Genomic DNA, 26,927 nt, shown 5'->3' with positions numbered 1-26,927 from the left:
TGTCTAGTCAGCCCCTGTTGGCAGAGGCCCCGGCCCCACACTAAAAGCTCCCAGCCTCTCTTAGTTGGAGCAACCATGGCCAATGGGACCTGAGAGAAGCCTGCTGGGAGCTTGTGGGCAAGTTTCCTCTCCAAAGGAGGTTGGAGGAGTGACTGTCCTATGCAAACAGCAGCCATCTTGCAACCATGAGGGCCTAAGCCAAGGCAACATGCAGAAGGGCAGAAATTTAGAGAAAGCCTGGCCTGCTATAAAGTCATTGAGCTACTATTCTCCCTTTTGCCTGAACAACAGAATCTGTTGTCTCTGGTTAACAGCACCTTGTTTTTCCCGTGACATCCCCTGCACCCCTGCCCACCCTCGTTAGTCAGGTGGCTCCAGTGGAGCTGGGTCAAGCCTCCCCCTTCAGGGATGACCACAGAACTCAGGCCTGGCCAATCACAGCTACTGGCTACATGACGCACACCAGAAACAGGAGTCACGACCCCAGGATTTTGCTTGAGCTACTGGGAAAGAGATGTTCTCTTCTCTAGAGTTTGATTACCTAGAGCTGCTGGGAGAAACTTTGCCATCAGGAAAGGGAGAGTCTGCCTGACAGCAAAACCAACATGGAGAAAAGCAGAGCCAAAAGATGGAGGAAAAATGTATTCCTTTAACATCACCTGACTACAGAGATCCAGTGATTGCCTGAAGCCAAATTCTCTGATTTTCAGGTATATGAACCAATAAATTTTCCAGCTGAAGCCAGTAAGAGTCCTGACTGATATGACTACTGAGCTTCATTTCCAGGTAGTGGGCAAAACCCAGCAACGATCCCTACACGGAAAGTTCAAAATAGGGCCCCTTTGAATGGACCCCTTTCCCAACCTGGGTCCAAGCTCTCTTTGGATGGTGTCTTCAGCAACTCTTCTGGTTCACACTCTTCCTCCAGTTCATCTTCCGTCTGCTCTCCAGGGCTTAAGGAGCAAATCTCGCTGGGCACGGACGTATAGGTCTCCTGCCTGAGGCCAGGAATGAGAACGGCAAGGAGAGAAATAGGTAAATGGGGTGGTGGCGGGAGGGATAGGGATCTCGCCAGGGCTGGGCCCTGTGCTAGCTTCCATAGGAACATACTGCTGACTTCCGGTCAAGATGGTGCTGGGAGATCTCCCTGCCACACCTGCTCTGCTGGAAATATCACCACGATAAATGAGATATAAGACTGCACTCAAAAAATAAGACAAACTCTCTAAGGGCCACAGCAATGGGACAGAAAGCAAAGCAGATAGTGGGGCTTGAGTACTAAGCTGATACACTCCATTCTGGGGGCGGGGAAGGGAGGGAGGAGGAGGGAGAGGGAGGGAGGGCGGGGGGAGAGGGAGGGAGGGGGGGGAGAGAGAGAGAGAGAGAGAGAGAGAGAGTGTGTGTGTGTGTGTGTGTGGCGGGGAGTGTGTGGGGGTGGGTAGCAATAAGGTTTTATCTCCTTTGGAGTACAGGAGCCTAAAACACGCCTGACACAAGGTGGGCACTGGAGGGCACCTGGGGCAGTGTGTAAGCCTCAAAACCAAGAGCCAAGAGGAGCTGCCCATTCCCTTGGTACCTAGATCTGCAAGACCTCCAATACCACGCAGGACGGGAGGCTCATGTTCAGGCCTGGGCCCTGTGGGGAGGCAATGGCAAAGCCTCAAGGCAGAGAAAGGCAAGGACAGCTCCAGAGGCAGGAGGGAGGATAAACCCCCAAATCTCCCACTCGACTGAGACCTCCAAACTCAAATTCCCTAATCAGAAATTAGAATATGACCTCACTCCAAGGTGCCTGGGTGGCTCAGTTGATTAAGCGACTGCCTTCAGCTCAGGTCATGATCCTGGAGTCCTGGGATCGAGTCCCGCATTGGGCTCCCTGCTCAGCGGGGAGTCTGCTTCTCCCTCTGACCCTCTTCCCTCTTGTGCTGTCTCTCATTATCTCTCTCTCAAATAAATAAATAAATAAAATCTTAAAAAAAAAAAAAAAAAGAATATGACCTCACTCCAAATGAAACTGGTCTTGCAGCATAAAAACTTTGAAGAATAAGGGTCCTCCACTGGAGCGAAGCTTCCCTGACTATGTCCCTCCCCACTGCACGCTGGGGCAGGGGCCTCCCCTGTGCCCACAGTGCCCCAGAGCTTCTTCCCCCAAAACAGTGCCCACAGGCTCTCCACTTCGCTTTTCCACTTCAAAACACTTCTCCTATATACTATCATAACTTTGTACTCAAAATCTGTCTCCCCAACAGAGCCACGGGTGCACAAAGGGCAGGGCCTAGGGTTGTCCTGGCCATGGCTGTCTCCGGCATCACTCCTCACGGGGCCCAGGGTGGGAAAACGTTTCTCTGGCAGAAAGAAAGACGGGTGGGGGATGGCCGGGTCACCGCCAGGACCTGGGCTGGCTGCTCCACTTCCCGTCTTGCATGTTCTGCTGCTGCGGCTGTTCCCGGTGGTCAATCTCCAGCAAGTGCTGCTTCATGCAGTTCGTGATCTCCGGGCCCAGGTGCCAGATGAACACGCAGCTGCAGAGGCCAAAGAGAGATGTGGAAGGGGAGGGAACAGTAAACATAGAAGCCATCTGACCCTGGAGCCCCCTAGGTCACCACAGCCAAGACCCCATTCCCTGGCCCCTCCCAGAAAACACCCCCCTTCTGCTTGGGGCGCAGGGCGGGTGCTCCAGGCCACGTGGGCTCTACACCCTGGGCACGGTTCAGAGCATCCCAGCAAACCAGGACCTGTTCTGAAGTCTTCAAGACCCAAGGAAGGGGGCTGCGGAAGGACTGTAATAAACTAGAGGGAGCAACAAAAGGGACTTCTTTGGCACCAACCACATGCTAAGGACTTTATATGCCACCTCATTTGATTCTCACTGTACAGTTGTCTGGGACATTGGGGTCATCTGTCTTTTACAAAGGAGCAAACTGAGGCTTAGAGATGGGAAATGACCTGTTCAAGGTGCCAAGTAAGTGGCAGATCTGGGATTTGAACTCAGGGCTGGGTGTAACACCAAGGTCCACGCCGTCAAAGGAGAGAGCAGTAAGCTGGAACCCTCGCAGGGCTCTCTGCGTGGGCAGGGCAGGCCGGGAGCATGGTGTTCCCACTGTCTGAGCCCCTGCACCCCCCACAGTACCAGTCTTGCCCACTCCCAGAGGGAGGCCAGCCAGGGGCGGCCTCCAGGCCTTTCCCACCTGTCTCCGGATACTGTGATCAAGTGACGACAGTCGTAGGTGAACTTCATGCCGGTAACGATTTCTGAAAGCAGAGCAGAGAAGCTGTGCTGACCTCCTGAGTCAGAAGGCGGTGTGGGGACGCGTGGGGAGGCGTCCCATGTAGGGAGGTACACCCACCTGAGTGACCAAACATCTTGGCAACGCACTCGCCTGAGTAAAAGTCAATCACCGAGATGCTTTTGTCCGAGCAGCTCGTGGCCAGGAAGGTGCCCGAGGGGTCCACGTGGACCTGGGGAGAAGAGGACCCACATGACAGCGGGGCTGCCTGCTTCTTCCCTCTGGCAAAGCTGTGTCAAACCCCATAGCCTCCACGGATGGAGGACCCTCTCGTGCAGGACACTTGGCACGCTGACTCATCCCAGGTAGCCCGCAGGGCATACACCCTGGTTAGGATCAAACTCCTGCTCCCATTTCACAAGTGAAAAAATTAACAACCAGGCCCTATGCCAAGCACTGTATGCATGCAAACTGATTTCTTCCAGAGAACAACCCTATGACAGAGGTTCTTTCTATCTGCATTTTACAAGCGATGAAATGGGCTTCAGAGAAGATGACACTTGCCCAAGGTCACAGCCTGAGGCACAGCTGCGAGAGTCTGACCTTAAACCCTGAACTCATAACAACTCCCCTACTCCAGAGGCTCTCAGAAGGTCCCCCAAACTTGTCCTGATAACACAGCAGGGGGCAAGCCTGGTAAAGAAGCCCAGGCCTCTTTGATTGTTCTCACCACACCATGGCCACTCAAAATAGAAACCACTTAAATGTCCTGGTTTGGAAAAGGGCTCAGTAAATAAAGGTAAAATAGTCTGTGACACCCCCAGCTCCCAAGCAACCTCCTTGGTCAGCCAGGCCAGAGTGGGTGCTGGCCAGCTTGTGATCTTTGATCAGGTGCCCAGGAGGCCACAGGCCTCAGGTGGCCCATCAGGGCAGAAGACGGACCGGGGGGAATGTGTGTGCTTTTCACACGGGGGTCCCAGCTACTCACCTTCAGCAAGGACCCTTCATCACCCTGGGAGCCCTTGTAGCACTTCTTCTGCTTCCCATTCATGGTGTTGTAGACTCTGCAGAGGTAGGGGCACAACATGGCCAACATGGCCCTGCCCACCTGCCCCCTCCTACATTCTGGTTTCAGCCTTACTGGACCATCTTCCTCGCTCCCGAAAGCCCCTTGCCACCTCTCATCCCCAATCTGATGCCTGGACTGAGATCACACCTCAGAGAATGAGATGCCATCTCAGGCTGAGGTCATGGAGGTTATGTACTGGGGTGTCCATGGAGTTAGTGTCTGTTGCGTTCATGTCTGTCTTCCCTGCTACAGAGCAAGCAGAGTGCCCGGCACTCAATTTGAATGAGCAGATGAAAGAGGTGGAGAACCTCTTTGCACAAGCTCTCCCCTCCCCTGGCTCATTCTTCCAGTCTCAGTTCAGATGTTCCTTCCATCAAGCCCTGCTTGATCCCCAGGTAGGATCAGGTGTCTCGCCGGGCCCCCCAAGTCCCCTGGGCTCTCCCAGCCCTGACCGCTCCATGTTGTCACTGTCTAGTGAGGTGTCCATCTCGCCTCCCTTGGACTGTGAGTTCCGTGAAGGCAAGGCCTGGGGCTGCCCTGCTCGCTGCTGCGTCTCCTGCACTGTCGGTCCCAGCTTGGGTGCTCAAGGAAGGGAGGTGAGTGAACGAATTTATGAGCCACACCAGCACCTCTTAGTCACCCCACACAGGCTTCTGGAGAGCCAGAAGGAATCCCCTTGCTGACCTGGAGGCTAGACCTGGGTGAGTCCAGCTCCTGAGAAACACCCGCTGGGTCCTTCCACCCAACTCAGCTCCCGAGGGACCAGATGAGCAGAGGGAAGAAAACAGACAGCTCACGAGCAGACAGACCCGACTAGGTCTCATACAGGCCCTACTCAGAAACCAGGCCAGGCCGACTCAGAGCCCAGGGCAGCTCCTCACCTCACATTGCGGTCCTGGCAGGCCACGGCCACATACTTTTGGGTGATGTCAATGTCCATGTCATATAAGGTTGTCTTCTCTGCCACGTGATGGGTGCGGACAAAGTGTAGTCCATCTGAGGTCTGGCAGGGCAGGCAGGGCCTTCAGAGGACGCCCCTGACAAGCTGCCCACCCCAGCCCCCAAGGAGGCCAATTCACTCTACCCGCTGGGCACTGCGAAAGTAGATGCTCTTGTCAGCCCCACAGCTGATCATCTGGATGTCTCTATTGCCTGGAGGAGAAGGAGGTGGTACATTAGGTGAGGCTGGGCCACTGCCGAGCCTGCCTGGGGCCAGGAATCCTAGCTAGGGAACTCCCTGCAAGGGAACTCTGCTGGGGGTCAGGGAGGGATTCCTGGAGGAGGGGAGTGGGTGCTGGGTGCATGTATCATGCAGCTGTGTGCATGAGGTGGGACAGCTAGAGCAGTGGCTTGGCAGGCCTCTGCAGAGCAAGGGCAGATAGGGAACAGGCCAGGGACACCAAAGGGGCACCATGTCTGATCTGGGATTTGGAAAGATGATCTGGGCAGCCGAGTGGAAGCGGGACCAAATCAGGGGGCAAGCGGAGACAGGCAGACTGTTGGGAGGTCCATGCCATCCTGAGCAATCAGAGCATCCACATGCACCTCAGGTCAGGGCCCAAGCCACTGGTGCCTCCCTTCCTGACTGCTCACTGGCCACTCCCCTGTACAAATGTGAACCCAGGGCTTAGAGTCACACAGTCCTTGGCCCAGGGTACGCAGAGAGTCAGGACAGGGCCAGGATTAGACTCAGGCATTTTCTGGCTAAACACTGTGCTCTGAGCCCTGGCTTTCTCTCCATGCCTCAGTTTCCTTTCTGTACAATGGGCCTATGAGAGCCCCTGCCCCACGGAGTTCTGTGAAGCCTGTGGAACAGTGGCTGCAACCTGGTAAGCACTCTACATATTCTTGCCTTTCTTCTTCTTTCTTTATAGACTTAAAATGATAACAGCACAAATACCTCAGAGTGGTGGTGATGATGCAGAGACGGGATATAAAACACTGAGGATAAATAAGTATGAAGCCCGGGCACCACAAACCTGCTGCTTCGTGGCAGGACATCGGAGAGAGCTAGGGCCTGATACACAAGTTGTTACTCAAGCAGGAGTCACTGGCCCACAGAAGGGAGTGAGTCCTGTGTGGGAGAGGGAGTGTGACCTAGGAGGGACCCAGAGAGGCCTGCAAGTTACTGGTAATGTTCTGCTTCTGAATGTGGGGTGGGGAGCCCAAGTACTCAGCAATGTTAGAACACAAGCAATCAGAACAGTTACTGGTTATAAACAATAGGTGTGTCTGTTCTAGTTCATATCCACTGATTATGAACCTTGATGGGAAGTTCACTGTATTATTCTGTAAACTACATCTATTGTATTCATTTGTTTGGATATGTTTCAGATAAAACTGTTAAGGACGGAATCCTTCTTTAGCAGGGCAGCTGCTGTTAGGTTTCGACTGGCTGGAGCCCAGTTTATACTAAAATTGTCAATGTTTTGAGCAAAACGCAGCCGGAACGGGGCATTCAGGAGCTGGGTTGAGGATTTACGTCTTGTCGGACTGGCTGGGGGCTCTGATGAAAAGCCACACCCTGCAGAAGGTGGCCTTAAGGACCAATTCCTGGGCCACCCCTTGGACTGTCATCACCGCTCTTGGATCCATACCATTCATGAAAGCTGAGGTCACTGGTGGCCAAACAGCTAGACTCACTGATTTATTCTAATTAACTCTATCCCATGAAATGAATAGATTTTTAAAGGTGTCTGAGAAATTTTAGCTGATCAGCTTTGGAGGTCTTCATCAAGACACGTCAAACATTGTTAACTTTTGTCCATTGTTAACTTGTTTTAGCTACAGAGAGGTAGGGCAGGAAGCAGGGAGGATCAAGGGACATTAATACCTTCCAGTCACAAGATTACATGTAAAAAAACTCTTCATGTTGACCATGAACTTAGAATGAGTATGTGGATATATTCTCTCCATGAACAACTTTCTTCTGGAATATAGTTTTGAATATGCTCTTGGGTTCTGATCAGTTAAACCCTACAGGATCCACCTTCCCTCCCCTCAGAATCCTTTAGGGCCAAGGACCTCCATGCTTAACCTTTCAAGTCTAGAGGAAATCCCTTTGATTTCCTTGTTGAGTGTGGGCTTTGCAGGGCAGCCTGAGGCAAGATTCTAAGCCTGCACCTCCTGGCTGTGTGACTCTAGCTGCAGGTGGGGTAAGGAAGGGGCAAACTGCAGTGCAAGGATCCTTGCCAGCACAGAATTAGCTTCCCGCGATTTTCATGGTCACCTATTTTTCTGCCAAGGTCACCAGTGTCCATCCTGCCCTCTTGCAGGACTGGCATCCCAATTTCCTTTTGGGGAACAACATTCACCTAATTCCAGTCCTCCTGGATCAGAGGCAGAGGCAGGTGTGGGCTGGGGGCACCTGAGTCAGACCTGGCCCAAGAAAACACCCCAAAGCCCTGGCACCCATAACTGTTCTGAAAAGGGCAGGTGCCTCAAGCCAGCACAAGGGAAGTCAGCACCCCATTTCTGCCAAAATTGACAGAAAGAGGGGAAATCTTCCAGTGGCACAGTGATAACCAAGATACCGCCCACCGCAGAAAGGTGCAGCTGACAGAGGGAGTCTTGATAAGGGAAAAAAAAAATCATCAACCTTTGGATCCAGCTGGGCCTGAATCCAGAGCTTGCTTTTCCCTTTTTTGTTTAAGCTAAAGGGAGTTTTGCTGTTACTTGTAGCCAAAGGAGCGCACCAAACAAGGTGGAGCAAGCAGGAAGGAAAGGGCTCACCAGCAAACTTGATGGCCGTGATGGAGGAGGAGTGGTCGTCCAGGGTCTGCTCCAGGTTGTAGTTCTTCCCCACGTTCAGCACGTGGATCAGTCGGTCCCGACTGGCCGAGGCCAGCAAGGTCAGCCCTGTGAGTGGACAGGGTAGCCCTGGGATCCCCGGAGGCTGCTCGTTGCCATGGCCTCCCAGACAGCAACGTGACTGAGCTTTCCAGGCCTTGAAGAAGGGGTCTTTGGTTCTATACCTGCAGCCAACTTGCCCCAAACCCAGAAAGGGGCCATTCCCTCTGCTCTCTGTAGTCTTTCCCCAGAGCCCCCCAAACCCTGGCATTTCCCACCCTGTGCCACCAGTCCAGTGGATGAATCTTGAGGTACACACGGACGCTCTGCCACCTGTCCCCACAGCAGCCATCCTAGCAGAGCCCAGCACTCCTTCCTGCCAAGTCCGACTCTTAGGCATGCCACGAAGCCCTGCAACTCCCCAGCCTCCCCAGAACATTGTTCCCTCACTCTCTGAGCTCTGGCTATCTGGGTCTCGACCAGGTCCTACTGGCGGCCCGCTGCCACACCTCCTTCTGCCAGGGCGCCCCCTCAGACAGCGCTTACCCTGGTCGCCTGGCATGTCTCAGGGCGAACACATGACCCGAGGCAGACGGGAGCTCAGGAAGGATGGACTGAACGAAGAGAGATCTCAAGAAAAACTGGTAGGCCAGAGGGTGCGGGGAAATGAAGGAGGAGGAAAGAGCATGGGAAAGATTGCTTACCTATCAGGACACGACTCCACCTAAGTTCTATTCCTGCCAAAAATGTATCACCAGCATGAAATCATGAGGAAAACAGACAAACTCAAATGGAAGGAAATTCTATAAAACGACTGGTCTATACTCTGCAGAAAGTCAAGTCATAAAGACAAATTAAGGCTGTGGAAATGTTCCAGAAAAAAGGTGATAAAAGAGTTACGAGTTTCCGGACTGGAAAAACAAAGGTGCTACAGAGGACAATATTGGGACAGCCGGCAAAATGGGAATAAGGACCACAAAAGAGAGGACAGTACAGGAAAAAGTGAAACTTCCACATCTGATAAGTGCACATGGTCATGTAAATGGATGTCCTCACAGACCCAGTGAAGAGTGAAAGGCCATACCTTTGACTTATTCTCTAACAAGTCAGCAAAAGAAATGTATATGGCTAGGGGCACCTGGGTGGCTCAGGTCATGATCCCCGGGTCCTGGGATGGAGCCCCGCATCGGGCTCCCTGCTCGGCAGGAGGCCTGCTTCTCCCTCTCCCACTCCCCCTGCTTGTGTTCCCTCTCTTGCTGTGTGTGTCTCTCTCTGTCAAATAAATAAATAAAATCTTAAAAAAAAATTTTTTTTACAAAAATTACTTAAAAAAATGTATATGCTAGTATTTTATTAATGTGAGCACATGTACACACGCGTGCACAAACATGGAGACAGAAGTGGAGATGCGGAAGCAGATGAAGTCATACACACAGTCACAGGGTCAGATAGAATTTAAAAGAAAAAAACCTGAGGAATCTGGGTGAAGAGAACATGGGTATTTATTCTAATACTCTTGCAATGTTTCTGTAGGCATCAAACTTTTTCAAAATAATATGTTTGATATTATTTGATATAGATATGATATACAACTGTTGATCTATCCATACATTCTCTCATTCAACACTCACCTTTTTAACCTGAGCGCTTTTTGGGACACTGGGAACCAGAGCAAGTCCAGCCCAGTCCTGCCTGCCAGAGTCTTGCGTTCTAGAGTCCCAGCTACCCCGGTCTCAGGGCCCAGTGCAGCTGTCACTCAGAGCCCCACCAGACATCAACTCCCCGTCTCTGTGGCCCTGCCAGGGGGGATGCTCCCCTGCCTTCCCCCTGCCACCCCGCATAGGTTTACCGGTCTCAGGCTTGGAGTACTCCAGGCACAGCACCTCAGCATCATGGGCCTCCACCTTGACCAGCTCATCCATGAAGTGCAGCTCGTGGATCCTGGGAGACACACACTGTCCACTGTACCCTGCCCGTGCCCCCACCCCTCAGCCCTAGGTGCTCTGCCAGCGAGGCAACATGGGGAACTCCCTGCCCTGGCCAACTAGTCTAGAGATGCCCAACCATTCTTCTCGTATAGAAACCTGCTATTTAAAGGCGGCAGTGCCAAGCCTGGGCCACCTAAGTGGGCACCCAGCCCCTTATGGCTCCATGGGGCAGGTCTAGGACAGTCCTCTGCGGGAACAGGAGTTAGGGCAGGGCTGTGTCAGAGGAGATCCCTGGGGGTGGGGGAGGGACCAAGGGTCAGAGGTCATACTCAAGGATAGGACCTATGGGTGAGGAGTACTTGATTCCAATCTCCCATTCTTAAAGACTCTCAAATCTAAATTTTCCTTTCTCTCCAAATGAAATCAACCAACCAACAGGCCATTTAGGATGACATAAGAGACAGTCCTCTCAGGTCCTCCACTCTTCCTGTGTGAGCTTAGCTTAGCCACTGGCCTCTCCTGCCTCAGTTAACCCATCTGGAAATGGAGCTAATACCAGTGCTCCCATCAGAGGGTGGGGGAAAGGGCTAAGTTGGGCGGTGCACACAGCGGCAGGCCCGTGGCCAGCCAGGGAGGAGTGCTATACCCAAGTTAGCTCGTGACTGGTCTCACCTCGCACAGCAGAACGCTGTCAGTGTGCGCAGCCCACGGACACATCGGGCTGCCTCACACAGTGAGTGGTGTCAAAACAGTTGCCACCATTTAAAAACCATGGAATTTCACGAAAAACCCTGCACTTCACTCTTCTTGGACAATGGGGACATCGGACAGTGGAGCCTGCGATCCCGCTACTGCTTGGTAGCTGCCCCTTTAAGATGGAGCCCATGCTCTCCCCATCCCTTCCCTTCCTCAATGGCCTCAGCACCCAGGTGGTCACAGCTGTCATTCAACGTAAACCTGGTCCCCGTGAGAGCGCTCATATTCTGTCAGCACCTACCGTGCCAGGAACGTCTTAAAAACACCTCTATAGTGTGGGTAAACAGCCTGCACCCTCAAATGTCCCATCCTCCCGGCTCCCCTCCCAGTGCCACCAGGGCCCCCCAAGCTCCAGCTGGCAACCTGACTATTCAGCACTGGGGTCACATGGCTGGTAAAAGTGTCACCCTACCCTAGAATGCAAGCCTGCCTGTCTACCACGCAGGCACCGTTCACAAGCCCCAGCTGCTGAGGTCCTGGGGCCTCCCCTATCTCAGCCCTCTGGAAGATACTTCTTAGCTTAGGTTCTCAGGAATGGCTGGTTTCCAGACTGCCATTCACAGTCCCTCATTCCCAATGGGGAAGCACAGGTGCCCAGGCCAGGGCTCCTTCCCACCACCCTCAGGACCCAAGCCTGACCCGCCAGGCCTCACTTGCCTCAGATTTCCACTTCGGTCGCCTGAAGCCAGGTGTTGGCCATCAGGACTGACCTGCATGACTCGCACCCCAGCCTTCACGTCCATAGGTGTCCCATTCTCACTCCCCCGGTCTGGAAAGTGGGACATGTCCTGCAGGTGCTGGATGTCATTCTCTACATACACTACCTTCAGCAGGGTCTGCAGGAAGGAGAGGGCTGAGGTCAGTGCTCTGGGAAGGTCTGAAGCACCTCTGCAGTTGTGTCTCCCACCAGCCCACCTCCCATTCTTCATTAGTAACAGACCTCCAGATTTAACCTTCCCTACTCAGAATAACTGTTGCCTAGCCTCCCTTGCAGCTAGATGAGGCTCTGTGAATCAACTCTGGTCGATGAGAAGTGAGAACCCTCTGCTCCCTTCTCCTCTGTCCTGCCCCCTGGAGCTCCAGCAGCCATACTGGGTGACAAGGATGGGAGCCACTCCAAAAGGGCAGAGTGGCGAGCTGAAGGCTCGGGGGGGGGGGGGGGGGGTCTCTAAGGGCCTCCTGCAGCTGCCAAAACAGCCTGGACTGGTTACCTCCCGACTGCCTGAGTCAGAAAACCAAATTTTCATCTCTTGTTTTGGGTTTTTCTATTCTATGCAGCCAAATGTAACATGTATATCACAGGTGTGGAAGAGAAGATGGTAGTGCTGGGTTGGGGGGGTAAAGGGGCACCTGCCATACACACCCTGCATTAAGGGCCTCTTCTGTTCCAGCCACACTGACAGCTCAGGTTTTCCACCTCACCGAACTCTTTCCTCCCTCAGGGACTTTGCACAGGCTATTCCCTTGGTATAGGACACTCTCCCCTCCCCTCTTTACTCATTCCAATCCTCCATATCTCAGCTCAGTTGACTCCTCCTCTGGGAAGCTGCCCCTGACACCACAGATAAAATCAGATGACTGTTATATAACCTACCAGCACTTCCAATTTTCTTTCATGGTGCTGATCACGCTTATAATTCTACCATAGGGGCGCCTGGGTGGCTCAGTCGCTTAAGCATCCGACTCTTGATTTCGGCTCAGGTCATGATCTCAGGGTTGTGAGACTGAGCCCTGCATTGGGCTCCGCACTCAGCCCCTCTCCCCACTCCTTCCCTCTCTCAAATAAATAAATCTTTAAAAGAAATTATTATTTATGGGGCACCTGGGTGGTTCAGTTGGTTAAGCGTCTGCCTTCGGCTCAGGTCATGATCCCAGGCTCCTGGGATCAAGCCCCATGTTGGGCTCCCTGCTCAGTGGTAGTCTGTTTCTCCCTCTGCCACTCCCCTGCCTGTTCTTTCTCTCTCTCCCAAATAAATAAATAAAATCTTTAAAAACGATTATATCATAATTTGTACAGTATGGGTTCACTGCCTGTCTGCCTTTCCTTACTAGACTGTGGGAGCCACAAGAGCAGGAGGAGGGTCTGTCTTAGGCATTGATGTGTCCCCAGCAGGTAGCACAGCACCTAGCAGAGATCTTAATAAGCAAATGCAGATTAAATGAACGCATGATTCACGTCTCAGCTCCTAAGAGACGCTCCCTTACTGACCTAGCATTAGCAACCATTTCTTCAGCAAAGTATTTTCTCCCTACCCTCCCATCATGGCTCCCTTTGGGTCCTGCCAGCACCCTCACCCAAGACTTCACAGTGTGGCAGCGAGCTAGACAGGGAAGCCCCTCCCTGGTTTGGTCCATCAGGTGCTCTTCCAGGGAGCTCTGACTCAAGACTTAGGGAACTTCATTTCTTTTGAATATGTTAGGTTGCCTGGGGTAGCTATGTTGACACATACCCGAAGAGCAGGAGTTGACTGGCAGAGAGAAGCAGGGAGGACAGGCCATGCTACCTCAGAAAGAAAAAGAAGGAGAAAGAGAGAAGCAAGAGAGAGGGAGACACAGAGTGCTTCCTGGTTTCTGCCCCCAGTGAAGCTTAATACCAAGGTCCACAAGACTCTCTCTTGCCCCTATATCCTAGATTAAAGTACGCCTCTGTTCCTCCTAAAATATGGTTCACAATTAAGCCACTCACGTTACTGAAGATATTTTTCGGCCAGTGAGAGTCAGGGCTGTTATCCACATTCCAAAAGCGGATGGTATTGTCTGAGGAACAAGTAAGAAAAGATCCTGATGGCAGACAAGCTCTCTGATCTTCAAACTCAGGATACACCTACAGTTCCCAGAGAATAATGCAAAGGGCAATTCATTACAACCATTTCAATGACAGCATTGTGATACTCTATTGCATTTTGGTGAAAAAAAAAAAAGTATGTTGCAGACAGACAGGCATAATGTAATGTCTTCTACGTTAAAAATAAACAAGAAAAAAAAGACACCAAGTACTACTATAGAAAAAAGACACCAAGTACTACTATATATTGTCCATGCACCGTCTTCAGCCCAGGTCATGAAACATCCCCAAACATAAATTTCCAAGGCAAATGGTTCAGCTCAGTCAAAAATCACTAAGCACAGGGGCGCCTGGGTGGCTCAGTTGGTTAAGCAACTGCCTTCGGCTCAGGTCATAATCCTGGAGTCCCGGGATCGAGTCCCACATCGGGCTCCCTGCTCGGCAGGCAGTCTGCTTCTCCCTCTGACCCTCTTCCCTCTCGTGCTATCTCTCATTCTCTCTCAAATAAATAAATAAAATCTTAAAAAATATATATATATATTTAAAAAAAAAATTTAAAAAAAAATCACTAAGCACAAAAGGAAACAAGGTACCATGAGCAAGAAGCAGCAGAAACAATAGTCCAGCTTCAAACACTGACGTTATTAGACAGAATATAAAATAACTATGTTTAATATATTTAAAGAAATAGAAGAACTTTGACAAAAGTAAAAGTATGAGTAGCCAACCATAAACTATAAAGAATAACCAAGCAAAGCTGAAAAAGAACAAAACAGAACTATTTTTAGAAACAAAATGCATCTCAGAGAGTCAAAGAGATAACATATAAAGGGATTTCAAAATACAGAACACTGGGTTCTGAGAAGATAATAATAGCAGCAGCATAGATTTTTCATCTAAAAATCCTATCTTATGAGCAATTACTTTAAATGTAACTGGATTAAACTCTCTAATCAAAAGGAAATTACTGGCAAAATGTATAAAAAAAAATCCACTACGGGGCGCCTGGGTGGCTCAATCAGTTGAGTGTCCCACTCCTGATTTTGGCTCAGGTCATGATCTCAGGGTTATGAGATCGAGCCCTGCATCGGGCTCTGTGCTTGGTATGAAGTTGGCCTGAGATTCTCTCTCTTCCTCTTCCCCTGCTTACGCTCTCTCCCTGAACAAATAAATAAATAAAATCTTAAAAAAAAAAAAAGATCCACTGTCTGTTGTCCATTAGAGGGTACTTTATATCCAGACACATACAGAGTGAAAGTGAAGGTACAGAGAAAGATATTCCATACAAATAGTAACTAGAAGAGAACGTTGTATGTATATAGTACTATCAGACAAAATAGATTTTAAATCAAAAACTGTTACAAGTGACAAAGCAGTGCATTATATATTGATAAAGGGGTCAATCATCAAGAATATGTAACAAAGGGCGCTTAGGTGGCTCAGTTGGTTAAGCATCTGCCTTCGGCTCAGGTCATGATCCCAGGGTCCTGGGATCGAGTCCCACATTGGACTCCCTGCTCAGCAGGGAGTCTGCTTCTCCCTCTGCCTCTGCCCCTCCCCCTGCTCGTGCCCCCTCCTCAAATAAATAAATAAAATCTTTAAAAAAAAAAAAGAACATATAACAAATACAAACATACATAACAACAAAGAACCAAAATACATGAAGCAAAAACTGAATAGAATTGGAAATACACAGTTTCGTAACAGTTGGAGACTTCAACATTCCATTTTCAATAAAAGACAGATCTAGAGAGATTATCAATAAGGAAACAGAGGACTGGAAAAACACCATAAACCAAACAGACTAACAGATATATAAAGAATATGCCACCCAATAACAGCAAAATCCACATTCTTCTCAAGTGAACATGGAGCATTCTCCAGAATAGACCACATATCAGGTAACAAAACAAGTCAATACATTTTTAAAGACTCTTATCATACAATCTTCTCCAACCACAACTGGAATGAAATTACAAATAACAGAAGGAAATTTGGAGAATTAACAAATACATGAATATTAAACCATACACTCTTACACAATCAATGGGTTAAAGAAGAAATCAAAGAGAAATTAGAAAATACTCTGAGACAAATGAAAATGAAAACACAGTATACCAAAATTATGGCATGCAGCAAAAGCAATGCTCAGAGGGAAATCTATAGCTGTAAATGCCTACATTAAAAAAAGAAGACTGAGGTGCCTGGGTGGCTCAGTAGGTTAAGTGTCTACATTTGGCTCAGGTCATGCTCCCAGGGACCTGGGATGGAGCCCCAAGTCGGGCTCTCTGGTCAGCAGGGAGTCTGCTTCGCTCTCTGCCCCTCCCCCTGCTCATGCTCTCTCTCAAATAAATTAAAAAAAAAAAAATCTTAGAAAAAAAAGATCTCAGGGGTGTTTGGGTGGTACAGTTGGTTAAGTGTCTAACTCTTGGTTTTCGCTCAGGTTGTGATCTTAGAATCATGGGATGGAGCCCCACGTGAGCTCTGCAATCAGCGCAGTCTGCTTGGGATTCTCTCTCCTTCTGCCCCCACCCACTCACTCTCTCTCTCTCAAAATAAAAAAAATAAATCTTAAAAAAAAAAATCTCAAATCAATAAGGTCTCACCCTAAGGAACTAGAAAAACAAGAGCAAACTACACCAAAAGCTGACAGGAAGAAGAAAATAAAGATTGCTTCCCCCCCCACCCCAGAAATGGGAAAGGTGATCCTAAAATCCATATGGAATTGTAAGGGACCCCAAGTAGTCAAACGAATATTGATAAAGAAGAACAAGGTTGTAGGAAACATACTTCCTAATTTCAAAATTTACTACAAAGCTTTCAAAGTAATCAAAAAAATGTGCTCCTGGCATAAAGATAGACCTACATCAATGGAATATAATTGAGAGTACAAACTTAAACCCATACATCTATGGTGAATTGATTTTCAACAAGTGTGCCAAGGTTATCCAATGGGGAAAGAATAGTTTGTTCAATAAATGGTGCTTGAACTATATATTCACATGCAAAATAATGAAGTTGGACCCCTGCTTCAAGTATATACAAAAATTAAAAGAGATCAAAGACCTAAATGAAAGAGCTAAAACAATGAAACTTTTTTTTTTTTTAAAGTAGGCTCCACACCCATTGTGGAGCCCAACACGGGGCCTGAACTCATGACCCTGACATCGAGACTTGTGCTGAGATCAAGAGGTGGACACATTTAACTGACTGAGCCACCAGGCGCCCCTAAAACAATAAAACTCTTAAAAGTAAACCTTCATGACTGTGGATTTGGCAATGGTTTGTTAGCTATGACACCAAAGATACAAGCAACAAAAGAAAAACAGATAAATCAGACTTCAGCAAAATTAAAAACCTTTGCACATCAAAAGACACCATCAAAAAAAAAGTGAAAAGATAACAAAGAATGAGAGAAAATATCTGCAAAGCATATATCTAATAAGAATGTAGTATCCAGAATACATAAAGAATTCCTACAATTCAACAGCAAAAAGACAAACAACCGAAGTAAAAAAAGGGCAAAAAACTTGAATAGGCATTTCTCCAAAAATATACAAATTACCAACTGGTACACGAAAACATGCTCAACAACATCATTAACCATGAGGGAAATGAAAGTCAAAACCACAACACGGTACCACTTCACAAACACTAAGATGGCTATAATTCAAAGGCAAAACCCAAAAAACTAGTGTTGATCAGGATGCAGAGAAATTGGAATCCTCATACATCACTGGTGGGAATGTAAAATGGTGAGGGGCGCCTGGCTGGCTCAGTTGGAAGTATGCGACTCTTGATTCAAGGTCGTGAGTTCAAGCCCCACACTGGGGTGCAGAAATTGCTTAAAAAGAAAAAAAGAGGAACGTAAAATGGTACAGCATGGAAAAGTTTAGTGGTTCCTCGAAAGGCTAAACAGAATTACCATTATGACCCAGCAATTCTGCTCATGGGTATATACCCAAAAGAACTGAACACAGATTTCAAACAAAGCTCGTACATGAATGTTCAGAGCAGCACTATTCCTAATAGCCAAAAGGTGGAAACACAAATGGCCATCAACTGATGAACAGATGAATAAAATGTGGTATATCCACACAATGGAATATTATTCAACCTTAAAAAGGAAAGAAGAACTGAAACATGTTACAACATGGATAAACCTTGAATATATACTAAGTGAAAGAAGCCAGACACAAAGTCCACGTATTCTATTATTCCATTTGTATGAAATATTCAGGACAGGCAAATCCACAGTGATAGAAAGCAGATTAGGGCTGAGAGAGTGGGAATAGGGAGTGATTGCTTAACGGGTACAGAGTTTCCTTTTGGGGTGATGAAAATGTTCCAGAACTATATAGTAGGGATGGTTGTACAGCATTATGAAGGTACTAAATGCCACTGACTTGTACATTTTTAAATGATTTAGGGGCACGCCTGGGTGGCTCAGTCAGTTAAGTGTCTGACTCTTGATTTCAGCTCATGTCATGATCTCTGGGTCATGAGATGGAGCCCCGAGTCAGGCTCTGCACTGAGCTTGGAGTCTGCTTAAGATTCTCGCTCTTCCTCTCCCTCTGCCCCTTCCCCCCCATCCTGCGCATGCATGCGTGTGCACACACACTCTCAAAAAATAAAAATTAAAAAAAAAATGGTTTAAATGGCAAATTTTATGATATGTGTATTTTACCATAACATATATGTACACTTACATCCTCCTAAATAAATGGGGTCATAAGGGAGAGAATATGGTATATAATGGCTACATGATCAGATCACGTAGATGTAGTATAATTATTTTAAAAAATTGAGGGAGAATGGAAAGAACATATGCAAAAAAATTGTTTTAACTCTTTTCAAAATTGAATAATGGTCATTCTTAGACTGTTGTACCTATAATGTGGGAATAAGTAAATGATTAACGGGGATATTCTAATTCCATCATCCCCGTCTTTAGCTTTCCAAAAGCATCAATCCAATACCTATGAGCATCCCCAGCACTTAGACTGTGAATGTGAAACACCAATTCAAACTGAAAACAAAACTGAGGGCTTCTTTAAGAAATGGCTGATTCTAGGTCTGGGATAGGAAATGTACAAGATGTGGCTGGAACATCTTGTCATCTCAAATAGCAAGGTAGCTCCCAAAGAAAGACTACCAGGGTCATATCCAAAGGACTCAGGAGCCAACTTGGAGAGGCTCCTAATGGTCAAAGATGGGACAATCTGAGCTTCAATAATGTTAATAATTGCAATGGATTAAAATATATCCAATATATTTACATATATGAGTATATAATGATATTAAATAAAAACAACTAGTTACCTTTAGAGGACAGGGAACCAATTCATTATCTTGAAAACTGGTAAATAAAGGGAAAGAATCAAGCATTTATCCTGCCTTTCCTATATGAAGTGTACCACTGGGTGACCAAATAGTAGATGAGGGGAAGTGTTTCTTCATATAAGTAGTCCAACTAATAAAAAGAAATGATAGAATTAGAATATCACCATATCGCAACCCCCAAGGAATAAATGGATCTAGGCATTGAGCATCAACAGCTGCTAACAATAATCAATAAATTGTACATTTCCTTCACGTGGTTTTCTAGATCTGTGTTATTTAAAAAAATATGAAGAATAGAGAGTTAGGACATTGGGAGTTGCAGAAGAAGAGAAAGAATCAGGTAGAGGCAATTTTTAAATTGTACTGGCTGTTCTTTCCAGAACTGATAAAAAGATGCACCCACAGATATTTTTGTTGAGGAGACAAATAAACAACAGGCAGATACAAAGGAAATGAACTGAAAGAACACATAATAAACTAATAACAAAGGTGAGGGTGAGAGAGAGCAGGACTGGGGGGTGCGGAGGTGATCAAAACAGACTTTAGCTTTATAATATTTCACCTTTTTTTTCCAAAGAGAATATATTTATATACAAAATTTTAAAGTTATTTAAAAAACATTCTTGTTAAGTGAGAAAAGTGCTATCAGCAGAAATGTCAGATCCACGAAGGCAGATGGATTCAAGCGTCAAAGGGCTGAATAATGCTTATTCAAAAGGATCAAGTAACTTCTCCCAATTCTGAATTGGGCTACTGAAAACATAATTTCTCCAGGACAAATGCTCCTAGCAGTAAGAAATTTTCAGGGGCAGGGGGAGGTAGAAGACAATGATTTCCCCACCAGTTGTCTTATTTGCAAGGAAAACTTAGAACAGCTTTAGAGAATGAAAACACCCCAAAGACTCATTCTCCGAAAACTTCAACACTTGAAAAAAGCACTCAGCTACACAAGCGGCCCTCCACAGCAAGTTTTCCGAGGTCCACACACCCGTGCCGCCATTCTCCCCAGTGGCTGCCTGCCTCTGTCCCTCACCTCCTGCAGGTCTCTGCTTGAATGTCACGTCCTCAGAGAGGCCTTCCCTGATCAGCCTCCTCTCTAGAACAGCACCCTTGGTCCCCTTTCCCCTACACTGCTTTGTCTTTGCAGAGGTAGTGCCGCTTGGCTGTTACTGATGATGTGTGTGTTTACTCTCCTGCCCAAATGTGAGCTCCAGCAGGGCATGACTTTTGCCAGTTTCCTTCCCAGCTATGTCCCCAGCACCTAGAACAGCATCTGGTACCAAGCTGGGGCCACGAGTATCTTGTGAAGGAAGGGCTGAATGGGTTCCCCAAACTGCAGAAGCTCTCCCCAGCTGAGCCCCGGAGGGGAGCTGAGCAGGGGCAGAGGTAGGAAGAGAGGGGCTCACCTCCACGTTCCAGACGTAGGAGCTGTGGAAGAGCTCCGACCACATCTTGCCTACTTTGTTGATGTCTTTGACATCCCAAATGTAGATGCTGTGGTCCTTATACACGCAAGACAGCCACTGATGGATGGGGTCGAAGGTCAGTGCCACTGTATCCGGGTAGACTGCTTCTGCCTTCCTGCGGAAGAGGAAGCTAACAAGGCCACATGGTCATCAGTCACCATCGATGTCAGTGTCAGTAGTGACAGCTGCCTCTGGTGACACTCGAGCTGCCTCTTGCCTGGCAATGCCATCCCTTATGATAATTGGAGGAGGTCATCTCCCACTCCAACTCTACTCTCTCCTCCCTCCTTCTTCCTTTGCTTTTCTTCTAGTGCAGAGGTTGTAAACTGGAAGCTTCTGCCTGGCCCCTGAGAACATCTGAATTTTCACCTCCCCTCATTTCACCCACCCAAGTTCCATCCTCTCTTTGAGCATGGAAGGATAATGGGCACGTACCTTAGTTCTTCCTCACTAGCCCCACCAGCACATGACCAAAAATCCCTATGCCAGGGGGACTGGGGAGTTGTCGCCTGGCCTGGGGCCTCCCTGCAAAGGCTATAGTTTACTGAGCACTTACTATGGGCCGATCTGAGAGCTCTAGCTACACTGAATTCTCACAGTCTCCACGAGAGGTAGGTACTCTATTTCACAGATGAGGAAACTAAAGCACACACAGCGAAGGTGGCAGAGCTGAGCGGCCTGGCTACCGCAACACAGCACTGTGGGTCACTCGGAAAATGTACCCAGGAGGTAGCGTCTGGCAGTCTACAAAGAGGCAACCCCAGGCACCCAGCACCCCCTGGTTAGGTGGCCCCTCCCCCCAGCCGCCTTACACCACAGATTAGCCCTTCCACCCGCTCTCAACATGGCAGCCAGAGGGCTCTAATGCTTAAGGCCGACCATATAACTAACTCCAATGCCTGAAATCTCCAGTGGCTACCCACTGACCTCAGAAAAGACTACAAAGCTCCCCCTGCCAGCCTCCATCAGTGTTCAGACCTGTCTTCTAACATGCTCCCCTGGCGCACTGGGCTCCAGCCATACAGCCCCTAGCTGTTCACGCTACATGCCAAGCCCAGGGCGTTTTGTCAGTCAGGTCTTGACACTTGCTGTTAGGACCCACCTCTCCACATAGCTGGCTCCTCCTCACCAGAGACACCTCCTCTGGCTCCCAAGCAACACAGCCCTACCCCCAGGCACTTTCCTTCCTGAGTTCCTGGTTTATGTCACCAGAGCACTTAGGGCTATCTGAAATGCCCTTGTTTATATACTTATTTATCATCAAGCTCCCTCACTAGACCACAGACTTCATGGTGGCAGAGATTTTGCTGCCTCGCTCTAACTCTATCCTTCCAGCCCAGGGCTGGCCAGGTGGGTACGTTAAGCTGAAAGCACGAACGGATGTCAGCAGACAGACTCTGGGTGGGCCCCTCTCCCACCCTCTGTTGGCAGTACCTGGGCTCCAGGCCCTGGGCCACGTCCACCCCAAGGTAGTGTGGTTTGGGCAGGTTCGCGAGGTACTGCAGGCTGTGGGCCTGGAAGATGCGGACTATCCCATCTGTGCAGCCGCAGAAGATGAGCTCTTGGCTGACACAGAGGCAGGAAGATAAGGAAACCTGTGGGGGCAAAGGGGACCCAAGTGGACTTGATGCTCCACGTAACCCAGTGCAGAGACATAGGGACTAATAGAGCAGACGTCAGCCTCCAGAGAAGCCTTAGAGTTCCTTGGGTCTAAGAAACCCATTTCAGCAAATTGCAAACTTCTGGAATCAGGAATATTAGCAGTCACTACTGAAGGAAACATGCCAGCAGGCAGGCAGAGGCACAAACTGCGACAGAACTGTCATCACTGTCTATAGAGGAACTCAGCTGTGTGTGGAAAATCATCTGCTCAGCAGACTATGACCTCGGAGAGGTAACATGCAGAACCAAGGTGGAATTGGGGGCTTATGTTTTATTCCCTATTGTTTAAAAACAACTTCAGAGAGATTAGACTTCAGAGCAACACGGAAAAATGTGACTGTATACAGGAAAGACTCTTGGACTCTCTATCCTGCCAGGATACCCAGATGGAAGGGACAGGAAGTGCCAGACCTCTGGACGCTGATTAGAGGAGCTTTCTCAAATCTAGAGGGACTTAATTTATAAGTCATTTAAGACAACTGCTCAGGGGCTAACCATCCATCTGTCGAAAGCTTTGGACTTGCTTAAGCTGCTAAAGTTCTAGAAAAAGGATTCAAACGAGAAAAAAACAAATGACATTTAACCATCTAGGAAAAACAGATGAAACTCCCAATTCTTCCACAGGCCTGACACCATTAGCCCTAAAGGTGAGCTCTAAAGGGGAGCCACAGGAACAGAGCTAGGAAAAGGAGGGAAAACCATGATGCTCCTGCTGAGAGCCATCCAGTCTCAGAACAGGAAAACGGTTTGGATTCAAACCCTTAGAATGTAAAGAAAAGTGGTTCTGCAATTTATAAATATGTCATCCTTTAATTTAAAATGTTACGTATTTCTGGGGTGCCTGGGTGGCTCAGTCATTAAGCGTCTGCCTTCGGCTCAGGTCATGATCCCAGGGTCCTGGGATCGAACCCACATCGGGATCCCTGCTTGGCGGGAGGCCTGCTTCTCCCTCTCCCACTCCCCCTGCTTGTGTTCCCTCTCTCGCTCTGTCCCTCTCTGTCAAATAAATAAATAAAATTTTTAATAAAAAAATAAGTAAATAAAATAAAATGTTATGTATTTTTAAAATAGTCCTTTTTTGACTTAAAAACAAAGTGAATAATACCTTAGATTAAAAAAAAAAAAAAAGATGCAGTCTGCCCACCAGCTACGAGTACTCAGTGAAGAAAAGAAATGGGAACTGGGTCAAACAGTGATGGGAGAAAATTGTAACCCTGAACCCATGACAGGGAACCAGGAACTGCGCTGCCTGCCTTCTACATATTATCTCATGGGACTCCCTGATCAACTCTGTGAGGTGGGCAGCAGGATTTCCATTTTACAGATGGGGAAACTGAGGCTCGGAGAGGGAGAGTGACTCACCCAGAGTCTCACAAGCAGAACTTCTGAGGAGTCAGACCCAGAGCAAGCGGGATCAACTATCAGGCAGGGATATTACTGAGTGTCCCTGGAGACACACATCCTGGGAAGAGTGTTTTCCCCTTGATGGCAGGGAGGGGTGGTGGGGTACCTTCAGGTTGATCCACTTCTCCAGCACCCTCTTCTCGTTGAACTGGCAAAGGAGGCCCGAGTAGGACACACAGAAGGTACTGCCTGCCATCTGGCCCCGGCCGCAAGCCACACCGCAGAAGATGTTGTTGTGCAGCTCACCCAGGATGCCCGAACGCCCTACGAGGGGCACCGTGCCCGTCACCTGGAGGCATAGCAGGGCACGTAAGATGCTGTCCATATGGCCTAGATCCCAGCAAGGTCGCAATGGGACTCTCATGGCCAGAGACTATGACACATAGCTAAACAGGACTCTAGGACATTCCTCCAAATGGAGAAGGGAAGAATAAAACAGAACACACACTTGCAGGCAGAGGGGCTGGAAGGCAGCAGTCCAAGAAAGAGATCTGGCCCCAGGGTCAGTGGGTGGGGAGGAGATTTCCCAGCAGGGCCTGACAGTTAGCACCTACAGAGCAGGCCCAGAAGCAGAAGTTGAACCAGAGGCCAGACAACCTCTGAGGCCATTGCCTCCAAACCTCAGGTAAAAACAGGAGTCCATACTGCTCCTAATGGTTACTCCCCCAGCCTGGCTAAGGGGGCAGGGTAAGAAACCTACCTTTGCTTCTGTGGAGACTTCCAAGAACCAGAACCTCACGTGCCGGTTCCCTACAGTGACAAAATAGCTGCTGTCCTCTGAGAAGGAGAGGGCGATGACCCTGCACGATACCTTGTTGGAAGCCACCACAATGTCTTTCTGGAAAAAATCAATGCAGACAAGTTCATGCCAGCACCCATCCATTGGATCATTTGTGCCTTTGCTCTCAGCCCTATATCTCCTCACCCTCCCCTGCACCAAGTCAGTTTTCTTTGGGTCCTCCAGTGAGCTGCTTTATGGAGAAACCTATGTGTGGCACTCTTATCTTTCCCAGTACAGAGGAGACTTGAGGCTTGGAAAGGTTTCCACATGTAAGTTCCAGAGCTCTCCCCAGGAGTCCATGCTCTATAGCTCACGCACGGCTGAGCCTTCCCAGCATGAAATCCTCTCCATCGTCCTATGTGGAAGGTGCTTCTGCCCACCTCTGCCAGGCGCAGAGAGGTAGTGTCATGTACTTAAGGTCACACAGCAGGTAATGAACAAAGCCAGGATTTGGTACCCACCTCTGCCACCGCCAAGTCCTCCCCTAGCTGTTCCAAAGTCCAGCCTTCCAGCACATAACTCATTGAATTCTCACAACTCAATGAGGTAGATGCTGGCATATCCACCTTACAGATGAGGAAACAGACTCACAGAGAAGTCAAGTCACTTGCTCAAGGTCACAGTTGGTTGATATGAAAATAATTATGTAATTCCACTAGTTGAGAGCTTGTCATATGCCTCACAGTAAGCGTCTAGAACAGGGATCAGCATGCAATAGGTGCTCAATAAATATTTTCTGGATAAATGAACACTTTACCAAATTATCTCATTTAGTTCGCTCAATGCCTGGCCTCAGAGTTCTCTGGCAGCTGGCTGCCTGCCCACACCCCCACCGGTCGTCTCACCTTCCAGTCCCAGACGTTGAGTACCATGTCGTGATGGTAGCCCATGGACACAATGTGCTTCATATTGGGGGAGAAGGCCACACAGGCCACGCCGTACTTGTGGCCCACCATCTCTGCCACCTGACTCTTCTCATCCACGTCCCAGATGCGCACAGCAGGCCTGTGCCCGTTCTGGGGAAGGCGGTGGAGCCATTACTGCGGATAGGTTCTGCACCAGGCAGGGCTAGAAAGGCTATTAGGGCTGAAATTGGCATTGCCCCAGGATGTGTCCAAAAGCCACCTCCCCCATCTGCCATGGGGCTTTCTGGCCCGGGAAGAAGCTATTCTAGGGACTTCCCAGACCTACTAGGGGGTAGAAGGAATGGCCCCAGATCCCTCCCCACCCACTCAATCACCATCACAACTCACCTCCCCCGTCACTATGTACTTCCCATCAGGGGAGAAGGCCAGAGCACTCAGAGACTTCCTGGGGGTAAGGAAAGGGGCTGGTCACTGGTTCCAAGGGCGGTAGGCAGCCGGACCCCTGTCTGGCTGTGCTCACAGAACTCTGCCCACTCTCTGCTTCCAAGCCTTGAAAAAGGCCAGGAGAGGGGAGTGCCAGCAGGTCCCACAGAGCCAAAGCTGCCTGTGTGCCCAGCAGAGCACACAGGGCGTCCCTTGCATTCCCTGCTGCCAGAAGGGGGTCAGTGGCACAGGGAAATGGGGGTCAAAGCAAAAGCCCCAAACCCAGATGGGGGGGTCACTGGACAGGGACCTTCCTTTCCTCTCCCTCAGGAGGAGTGAGCTCCCCAAGACCCCACCCACCCTGTAACCCTGAGAAATTCAGGTACAGGAAATGGCACCGATCTGGCCTAACTATGGGGGGGTGGTACTGAAGGGCAGATCCTGGCAGACCGCACCCAGACACAAGCCTGCAGCATGCGCTCCACAGCTAAACATGCACGGTGTTCTGGAAAACCCATGAACAATCAACACGTTTCTCTCTAGCCTGCACAAGGACTGAGTCACCAGACTCGTCTGTGTGTTTTTTTGGCAGCAAGTTTCATGGTTCCCGGACTACACTGTTTTCTTCTCCCCTCTCTTTTTTATCTGTGCTCCTTAAGTCTAGTAATTGCCTCCCTCACCTGAGTTAACCGGTGTGCAAATATGTAAGTAAATCCTGCGTTTTGACAATCTAACAGAGCATTTATCATCATCACCTCAACTCTGGTGGCCTCCCATCGCTCCTACAGCAGCAGACAAGGCAAGCCGCCTATCCGATGGCCACTTGCCCCTCCTTCCACACCGACAGAATCTGAGTTTTAATTGGGATGGCAGCATCCCCAGCGCAAGTGCAATTCTCCTCACCTCTCTTGCAGTTACACAGGCACAGCTGCACAATTTATTCTGGCCAACAAGAGGTAAGCTGAAATGCTGTGTGTGATTTCCAGAAGAGCTTCTCAAAGGGAACTCTTTGCCCTGATGCCCAGTCATTCCCCTTCCAAATCAAGGACATGACAGCCAGAACTCCATCTCGGACTATGAGACAACCTCAAGAACCTGAGGCTCACAATAGGCATGGTGGAACAGAAAGACAGGCAGCTGGGGGTTCCTGATGCTTGCAGAGACACCAGCTGCCTGCGTGCCCACCTCCAGACTTCATCCAGGCAAGAAGGGTATGCCCTTGTGTTTGAAGCCACGCTTGCTGTGGGTTTCTGTTGTCTGTAGCCACTCCTAACCTGTCGCCTGCCTTGAGCCTGTGCCCGGCTCTCTGCAAAATGCTATACGGACATCACAGCACTAATTCCTCCAACGCACTCTATGGAGTCAGGACTCTCAGCCAGTTTTGAGACGAGGAGACCTCAACACAGGGAAGTCCTGCCCATGTGACCT

The 26,927-nt window shown here is 48.9% G+C and overlaps 1 protein-coding gene across 4 annotated transcripts in view; it reads right to left on the bottom strand.

The window, feature by feature from the left end:
- Positions 1–26,927, bottom strand: part of WDR62 (WD repeat domain 62) — a 42,663-nt gene that overhangs the window by 9,728 nt on the left and 6,008 nt on the right. For 3 of the 4 annotated variants that reach the window (XM_027617628.2, XM_027617625.2, XM_027617627.2), the window contains exons 4-20: positions 25,464–25,521; positions 25,056–25,226; positions 24,130–24,267; positions 23,536–23,718; positions 21,798–21,958; positions 20,304–20,493; positions 13,456–13,593; positions 11,427–11,605; positions 9,935–10,026; positions 8,029–8,154; positions 5,381–5,448; positions 5,178–5,299; positions 4,216–4,291; positions 3,348–3,459; positions 3,189–3,252; positions 2,394–2,522; positions 865–998 (exon numbers count right to left, since the gene is read on the bottom strand). In XM_027617628.2, coding sequence (XP_027473429.2) covers positions 865–998; positions 2,394–2,522; positions 3,189–3,252; positions 3,348–3,459; positions 4,216–4,291; positions 5,178–5,299; positions 5,381–5,448; positions 8,029–8,154; positions 9,935–10,026; positions 11,427–11,605; positions 13,456–13,593; positions 20,304–20,493; positions 21,798–21,958; positions 23,536–23,718; positions 24,130–24,267; positions 25,056–25,226; positions 25,464–25,521 — 2,141 coding nt within the window. The remainder of the gene's footprint in view (positions 1–864; positions 999–2,393; positions 2,523–3,188; positions 3,253–3,347; positions 3,460–4,215; positions 4,292–5,177; positions 5,300–5,380; positions 5,449–8,028; positions 8,155–9,934; positions 10,027–11,426; positions 11,606–13,455; positions 13,594–20,303; positions 20,494–21,797; positions 21,959–23,535; positions 23,719–24,129; positions 24,268–25,055; positions 25,227–25,463; positions 25,522–26,927) is intronic. The other variant, XM_027617626.2, reaches the window with a different exon arrangement.

This window comes from Zalophus californianus, chromosome 17, assembly GCF_009762305.2.
Source record: "Zalophus californianus isolate mZalCal1 chromosome 17, mZalCal1.pri.v2, whole genome shotgun sequence".
In the NCBI taxonomy this organism is placed as follows: domain Eukaryota; kingdom Metazoa; phylum Chordata; class Mammalia; order Carnivora; family Otariidae; genus Zalophus; species Zalophus californianus.
Note: the sequence above shows the minus strand (reverse complement) of the source record. Positions and strands in the feature narration are given on the sequence as shown.